This window comes from Salmo trutta, chromosome 21 (genome assembly GCF_901001165.1).
Source record: "Salmo trutta chromosome 21, fSalTru1.1, whole genome shotgun sequence".
NCBI lineage: Eukaryota > Metazoa > Chordata > Actinopteri > Salmoniformes > Salmonidae > Salmo > Salmo trutta.
This window is the reverse complement of record NC_042977.1, coordinates 39193255-39202319: the sequence shown is the minus strand read 5'-3', so window position 1 is coordinate 39202319 and position 9065 is coordinate 39193255. Positions and strand designations below refer to the sequence as shown.

General features: G+C 42.6%; 1 protein-coding gene across 1 annotated transcript; it reads left to right on the top strand.

The window, feature by feature from the left end:
• Positions 1-4696: 4696 nt before the first annotated feature.
• Positions 4697-7775, top strand: LOC115157797 (relaxin-3 receptor 1-like). The gene is made up of 3 exons (XM_029706223.1): positions 4697-5066; positions 5898-6338; positions 6479-7775. Exons 1-3 carry the CDS (start codon positions 4875-4877, stop codon positions 7067-7069), a joined length of 1224 nt encoding a protein of 407 aa, XP_029562083.1. The 5' UTR covers positions 4697-4874; the 3' UTR covers positions 7070-7775.
• The last annotated feature ends 1290 nt before the right edge of the window (positions 7776-9065 follow it).

The window sequence follows — 9065 nt, the reverse complement described above, 5'->3', positions numbered from 1 at the left end:
GAGCAGGTAAGGACCAATGGACAGTCTGGAGAGCAGGCAAGGACCAATGGATAGTCTGGAGAGCAGGTAAGGACCAATGGACAGTCTCAAATCAGAAAAGTAATTTAGCCCAGATAAGGGTCTTATTGTCATTATCTGGCAATCGACTGAGTATTACATGATCTACATTAAATTCACTTCTGAAATTTACATACACTTAGGTTGGAGTCATTAAAACTAGTTTTTCAACCACTCCACAGATTTCTTGGAACAAACTATAGTTTTGGCAAGTGGGTTAGGACATCTACTTTGTGCATGACACAAGTAATTTATCCAACAATTGTTTACAGACCGATTATTTCACTTACAATGTAACGGCTGTCTTCGTGAAGAGAGGACCAAGGCGCAGCAGGTTGCATGTTCATCATTATTATTATTTATTAAATACACGTGAACACGGAAAACCAATAAACAAAGCGGATGACAGTTTCACAGGCTGCTACAACAACTAGCAGTGCAAAATACAACTACCCACAATCTACAAACAAAACACAAACCTATATATAGGACTCTCAATCAGAGGCAACAGAAAACACCTGCCTCCAATTGAGAGTCCAACACCCAATTACCTAACATAGAAAATACTAAACTAGAAAGAACATAGAAATACAAAAACATAGAACATAACCCAAAACCCAGAAATAATAAATCAAACACCCTTCTAAACAAACCACCACCCCGAACCACATAAAACAAATACCCTCTGCCACGTCCTGACCAAACTACAATAACAAATAACCCCTATACTGGTCAGGACGTGACATATAATTCACTGTATCACAATTCCAGTGGGTCAGAAGTTACATAGACTAAGTTGATTGTGCCTTTAAACAGCTTGGAAAATTCCAGAAAATTATGTCATGGCTTTAGAAGCTTCTGATAGGCTAATTGACATAATTTGAGTCAATTGGCAGTGTACCTGTGGATATATTTCAAGGCCTAAATTAAAACTCAGTGCCTTTTTGCTTGACATCATGGGAAAATCAAAAGAAATCAGCCAAGATCTCAGAGAAAAAATTGTAGACCTCCACAATTCTGGTTCATCCTTGGAAAAATTTCCAAACGCCTGAAGGTACCACGTTCATCTGTACAAACAACAGTACGGAAGTATAAACACCATGGGACCACGCAGCCGTCATATCGCTCAGGAAAGAGACTCGTTCTTTGGTGCGAAAAGTGCAAATCAATCCCAGAACAGCAAAGGACCTTGTGAAGATGCTGGAGGAAACAGGTACAAAAGTATCTATATCCACAGTAAAACGAGTCATATATCGACATAACCTGAAAGGCCGCTCAGCAAGGAAGAAGCCACTGCAACAAAACCGCCATAAAAAAGCCAGACTACGGTTTGTAACTGCACATGTGGACAAAGATTGGACTTTTTGGAGAAATGTCCTGTGGTCTGATGAAGCAAAAATGGCCATAAAGACCATCGTTATGTTTGGAGGAAAAAGGGGGAGGCTTGCAAGCCGAAGAACACTATCACAACCGTGAAGCACGGGGGTGGCAGCATCATGTTGTAGGGGTGCTTTGCTGCAGGAGGGACTGGTGCACTTCACAAAATAGATGGCATCATGAGGGAGGAAAATGATGTGGCTATATTGAAGCAACATCTCAAGACATCAGTCAGGAAGTTAAAGCTTGGTTGCAAATGGGTCTTTCAAATGGACAATGACCCCAAGCATACCCCATACATATGGGAAGCTTGTGGAAGGCTACCTGAAATGTTTGACCCAAGTTAAACAATTTAAAGGCAATGCTACCAAATACTAATTGAGTGTATGTAAACTTCTGATGGTGATGAAAGAAATAAAAGCTGAAATAAATCATTCTCTCTACTATTATTCTGACATTTCACATTCTTAAAATAAAGTGGTGATCCTAACTGACCTAAGACAGGACATTTTTACTAGGATTAAATGTCAGGAATAGTGAAAAACTGAGTTTAAATGTATTTGGCCAAGGTGTATGTAAACTTCCGACTTCAACTGTATGTAAGAATGCTGTTCATTGACTACAGCTCAGCATTCAACACCATAGTTCCCTCCAAGCTCATCATCAAGCTGAAGGCCCTAGGTCTGAACCCCGCCCTGTGCAACTGGGTGCTGGACTTTCTGACAGGCCGCCCCCAGGTGGTGAAGGTAGGAAACAACATCTCCACTTCGCTGATCCTCAACACTGGGGCCCCATAAGGGTGTGTGCTCAGACCTCTCCTGTACTCCCTGTTCACCCATGACTGCGTGGCCATGCACACCTCCAACTCAATCATCAAGTTTGCAGACTACACAACAGTAGTGGGCTTGATCACCAACAACAACGAGACAGCCTACAAGGAGGAGGTGAGGGCACTCGGAGTGTGGTGTCAGGGAAAACAACCTCTCACTCAACGTCAACAAAACAAAAGAGATGATCGTGGGCTTCAGGAAACAGCAGAGGGAGCTCCCCCCTATCCACATCGAAGGGACAGCAGTGGAGAAGGTGGAAAGTTTTAAGTTCCTGGGCGTACACATTAACGACAAACTGAATTGGTCCACACACACAGACAGTGTGGTGAAGAAGGCGCAACAGCACCTCTTCAACCTTAGGAGGCTGAAGAAATTTGGCTTCACAAACCCTCACAAACTTTTACAGATGCACAATCGAGAGAATCTGTCGGGCTGTATCACAGCCTTGGACTGCAACTGCACCGCCCACAACCGCAAGGATCTCCAGAGGGTGGTGCGGTCTGCACAACGCATCACCGGGGTTAAACTACCTGCCCTCCAGGACACCTACAGTACCCGATGTCACAGGAAGGACAAAAAGATCATCAAGGACAACAACCACCCGAGCCACTGCCTGTTCATCCCGCTATCATCCAGAAGGCGAGGTCAGTACAGGTGCATCAAAGTGGGGACCAAGAGACTGAAAAACAGCTTCTATCTCAAGGCCATCAGACTGTTGAACAGCAATCAGTGATGCTGCCTACATGGAGACCCAATCACTGGACACTTTAATAAATGGATCACTAGTCACTTTAAACAATGCCACTTTAAATAATGCGACTTTAATAATGTTTACATATCTTACATTACCCATATCACATGTATATGCTGTATTTTATACCATCTACTGCACCTTACCTATGCTGCTTGGCCATCGCTCATCCATATACTTATATGTACATATTTTCATTCACCCCTGTATATTAGGTAGTTGTTGGAGAATTGTTAGGTTACTTGTTAGATATTACTGCACTGTCGGAACTAGAAGCACAAGCATTTCGCTACACTCGTATTAACATCTGCTAACCATGTGTATGTGACCAATAAAATTTGATTTGATTTTTTAAATGGAGGGGAAAAAAACGTCCCAAATAATATGAATTGCCCTGAGGCCAGGTTGCTGAACCCCAATATATGGTGTTATGTATTATAGAGATCCCGTAATATAGAGATTTACTGAATAATGTGGCTACTGAACAATGGCGGCAGATATTCATTTACTTACTTTCTTTTTTTGGACATACTTCACTTACTGTACTTTGATATAATTTCTTATTTAAGTTTCATTGATGTGTCTGAGCTCAATAAAAATGCTTATTTTAAAAGGTTTCCCTTGAAATTATTGTTTTCCATGTAGTCATTGGAAAGATGTAAATGTATGTTTTGAATAAAGACTTGAATGTTCGAGGCTGTTCAGAGACCCCCCCCCCCCCCGGGTTAACACTGGATGAATCAACATTGTTTTCACATAATTTCAATTCAATTACATTGAACCAATGTGGAATAGATGTTGACTAGACATCTGTGCCCAGTGGGCTAGGGATCCTGCTGGTGGTAATGAGAGTCTTTGCCTCTCTCTCTCTGCTGCAGGGATACTATAATCTTCTGATTTATGTTTTTCTCTAGGTTTAATCCAGCAGTGAAAACAGGGCTGCAATAGATGTTTGTTTTGGTAACACTTTAAATGACCTCATCTGTATATGACGAATACTGAATATTCATAACAACTTTTTTCGCCCCCATATGTTATTAAAAATCAGTAGCATTCAGAAAAATCTAAGTCCGGAACACACTCCAGGATTAAAGAACACTGGTCAAAATGGGTCTGGGATGTTGTGATGATGATTGCCCCTCAAACACAGAGTTGAGGAGCAGAGGTACAGCAGAACAATCATATCACACACACCATGTCTGCCAGTTTCGCCAGACACAATTCGTAACATATTGTACGTTTAGCAAATAGGTAACATATAATACAAATTGTAATTCGGAACATATCATACTAAATGGGTGATGGACATCCACAAATAAATACATATCATACGAAACATAACATATCATACTAAATGGGTGATGGACATCCACAAATTAATACATACCATACGAAACGTAACATATGATACTAATTGTAGTGCCTCGGCCTTATGTACAGAATAATACGAAATGCTCTGAGAGCAGGTTGCAGCCCTCCACATTCTCACCCCTACTCTCCCCCTATTTTATGTACGTGATGGAGTGATAGCAACAGCACAGTGCGAATTCTCGGAGACTTTACCCGCGCATGGCATCTCAAACCGTATAAAAAGCGTAGACTAGACGCGTGATGCAACTCATTCAGAAAGAAGTCGGACTTGAACAAGCATATTCAAATGAAACGAAAAAACAGTGAATATTTACTAACAATGACTGTTTCCTAAAACACAAAATGTGTCTTAAAAAAACAGTGCGGTTGGAATTTGGATATGTTGAGTCTACTCTTAACTCGAAATGTTTGTACCATTACTTCACACCTTGGCTGATGTGAGACCCTGTTTTTATACGGAGTGTTCTGCTGAATGATAGAGAAGAAGCATGCATCAGAGTAACAGCAGTTTGCTCCACCTGGGTCTGAGTGGGCGTGTAGGGGGTCAGGAGGACGCGGAGAGCCCAGAGCAGGCTAACCTGTCCGGAGAATCGCTCCACAACCTCTCGCTGGACTGCTGGCTCCATCTCCTCTCCAGAGAGTCTGCTCCGGAGCTGTATGGGGACAGCGCGAACATGACGGTGTGTGTGCTCCTAATACCCTCCAAAACCATTAGAGTGACAAACGCAAACTAAGTTTAGATCAGGTGTAACTTCATCCTACTTCATAGTAGCCCTGCTAGCCCATAGAGGAGTGATGCTCAGGGATCTGCCACTCTGGACCCAGAGAGCTACTATTGGTTGTGCAGGCTTTTGTTCCAGACTAGCACTAACTAATCTTTTGCTAGAAGTCTGACCAAGATGCATTGTTGTAATATCGCAAATGGACGTGTCAGTTTCACTATTAAAGAGGCACTCTGCATAAATTGCTCCATTTCCTGGTTGCTAAAATTCGAATAGTTTGCATAATTTTTGTTTGTGACAAAACACGCAAGTATAGTGTAGAGAATCAATCATTGTACCATCTAAACCTCTGTGAAATATATTTTACATAACCACAAATATTGTATTTAGATTGAAGCTGGTGTACAAAACTGAAAGTAAAAGATGCAAAAACAAAATTTAAGAACTGGAAGCATATAAATAGCACACCTAGAACAGATCTACTGCTTCTTAGACCTGCTTTCAATGAGAATGACAGATTGAACTCACTTTCAATGAGAATGACAGACTATAACTCACCTATCTATTTTAATTTGGTGGGGTCACCCAAAAAGTTACATATTGCACGTTTAAAGATCCCAGCTTTAAAGTCCTAAAGGTAGATTATCTTGATATAAAATATATTTTTGTTGTTGTGGGTTAGGAGAAATCAATTTAAGATGAACTTTATTATTTTTCTTTTGGATTATTATTAATGAATGACAGTACCAAGCCATTACGCATCAGGAGTTGACTGTTTCCTTCTTCCAGATGCGAGTGGTCATTGCTCTGGTCTACCTGGTGGTGTGTGCTCTGGGGCTGGTTGGAAACCTCCTGGCGCTGTTCCTTCTCCACTCCCGCCAAAAGTTGCACCACTCGTCTATTGACTTCTTAGTGAGGAGCCTGGCCGTGACTGACCTCCAGTTCGTCCTCACCCTGCCCTTCTGGGCTGTGGACACTGCCCTGGACTTCCGCTGGCCCTTCGGCAGGGTCATGTGTAAGATTGTCAGCTCTGTGACCACCATGAACATGTACGCTAGCGTCTTCTTCCTGACTGCCATGAGCGTGGCTCGATACTGCTCCCTCGCCTCCTCACTGAGGCTAAACAGCCCCAAAATGGCTGCGGCTCGTGCCAAGTGGGCCAGTTTTGCCATCTGGGTGGTGTCACTGACGGTCACGATGCCCCACGCCATCTACTCCACCACAGTCCAGGTTTGTTTGGCTGATTTTATTTGCCAATTTAAAAATGCATGTAAGGCTGTTTGTGTGTACATCGAAACAAAACACATCAATTGACTTAGCATAAGTCAAACACTTAATTCCATTGTGATGCATCTTTTTGCTGTTTCTAGGTTTCTGCGGATGACGAGCTGTGTCTGGTCCGGTTTTCTGGATCTGCCTCGGGTCACTGGGACTCTCAGGTTCTACTGGGCCTCTACCAGACACAGAAGGTACTGCTGGGATTTGTGGTTCCCTTGGTAGTGATCAGCGTGTGTTACCTCCTCCTGAGCCGGCGCGTCAGTGGCGTATTTGGCAGCGTTGGGGTCATGGAGAGTTCAGAGAGGTCCCATCAACGCCGTCGCTCCAAAGTGACCCGCCTGGTGACCATCTTGGTGCTCTCCTTCTTCCTCTGCTGGCTGCCCAACCAGGCTCTGACACTGTGGGGAGTGCTGATCAAATTTGACCTGGTGCCCTTTAGTAAGGCCTTCTACAATACCCAGGCTTACGCTTTCCCTCTGACTGTTTGCCTGGCTCACACCAACAGCTGCCTGAACCCCGTGCTGTACTGCCTGATGCGACAGGAGTACAGGGCCGGACTCAAGGAGCTGCTGCTCAGAGTCTCGCTGTCCATCAGGAACTTTCTCACCCTGGCTCTGAGGGGGAAGAGAGTGGAGGAGGCACCGCCTAGCATGGTGCTTATACACAGGGATGTCAACGTGTGACTGACTGGAGGGCCATAAGGATGTTAAGGATGCATTTCATTTACAAGTTTGTCATAGTCGAGGCTGCTGTACAGGTCAGGAACAGTCAAGTTGGAAAGTAGCCTACATGAGTAATTGATTAAACGTTTTCAGCTCGAGACCCAAATGAGAAATGTACCGTCCTCCGGCGAGCCAAATTAAGAAGAAACAGTGTGTGAATATAGATGTACTCTATTAACTAGAGACCCACATGCCCAGGGCCCACTTTGGGTCATGACCCATAGTTTAAGAAACCCCAATTAATGAATATATTGACATGCATTTTCTTGATTCAGTGGACACACACATTAGTGAGGTATTGTGGGAATGGAGAGAGATATCAGTGTGAGACTCAGCCAGTGGGACTATACTTTCTTAAATGGGCAGTGCAGTTAAAATGTGATTTCCTTGTTTTTTGTGTAAGAGCTGTTTGAAAAAAATCCTGAAATGTAATCCGGTTCAGGTGGGATGGGACTTTGGGCCCCACATCATGACTTCACAATAAGATCTGACTATAATAGACCAATAACTGTTCATCTGGGTAAGGGGCTGGGCTCAAGAACATCCTATCAGCTATTCAGGGTTGTGTATGTCAATATCTTCACATTTGTTTCCTATCGCCCCACATGATCAGACTGAGCATTTTAAGGGCCAAAGGAGGCTCAGGGAAATAAATAAAAAAAATAGATATTTTGGAATTATTTTCATTAAATGAACACATACAGTGATTTATTAAACATACAGTGACAACCAGTGGAAGCAAAATAGCCCCATTGTCACGGCTGTCGAAAGGAGCGGACCAAAGTGCAGCGTGGTTGTAGTTCCACATTTTATTAAATCCGTGAAACTTTGCAATACACAAATAACTGAAAATGACAAAACAACAAACCGTGACACAGAGAGAAAAAAACACTACTCAAAATATAATCACACACAAAAACCCAGGAAGAAAAACCCCTACTTAAATATGATCTCCAATTAGAGACAACGAGGACCAGCTGACTCCAATTGGAGATCATCCCAAACAAGCCAACATAGAAATACAAATACTAGAACCTAAGAACATAGAAATAGAAAAACACCAAAACACCCCCTGTCATGCCCTGACCTACTCTACCATAGAAAATCACATCTTACGGAAAATCTTACGGAAAATCACATCTTACGGTCCTTGGGTGTCAGGACGTGACACCCATAACATCAAAGATCCACCACTATATTTTACAGTAGGTACAGTGCCTTGCAAAAGTATTCATCCCCTTGGCGTTTTCCCTATTTTATTGCATTACAACCCGTAATTTAAATGTATTTTTATGTGGATTTCATGTAATGGACATACACAAAATAGTCCAAATTGTTGAAGTGAAATTTAAAAAATTACTTGTTTCAAAAAAATTCTAAAAAATAAAAAACTGAAAAGTGGTGCGTGCATATGTATTCACCCCCTTTGCTATGAAGCCCCTAAATAAGATCTGGTGCAACCAATTACCTTCAGAAGTCACATAATTAGTTAAATAAAGTCCACCTGTGTGTAATTTAAGTGTCACATGATCTGTCATATGATCTTAGTATACACCTGTTGTGAAAGGTCCCAGAGTCTGCAACACCACTAAGCAAGGGGCACCACCAAGCAACCAGCGCTATGAAGACCAAGGAACTCTCCAAACAGCTCAGGGACAAAGTTGTGGAAAAGTACAGATCAGGGTTGGGTTATAAAGAAATATCTGAAACTTTGAACATCCCATGGAGCACCATTAAATCCATTGTTAAAAAATGGAATTAATATGGCACCACAACAAACCTGCCAAGAGAGGGCCGCCCACCAAAACTCATGGACGAGGCAAGGAGGGCATTAATCAGAGAGGCAACAAAGAGACCAAAGATAACCCTGAAGGAGCTGCAAAGCTCCACAGCGGAGATTGGAGTATCTCCATAGGACCACTTTAAGCTGTACACTCCACAGAGCTGGGCTTTATGG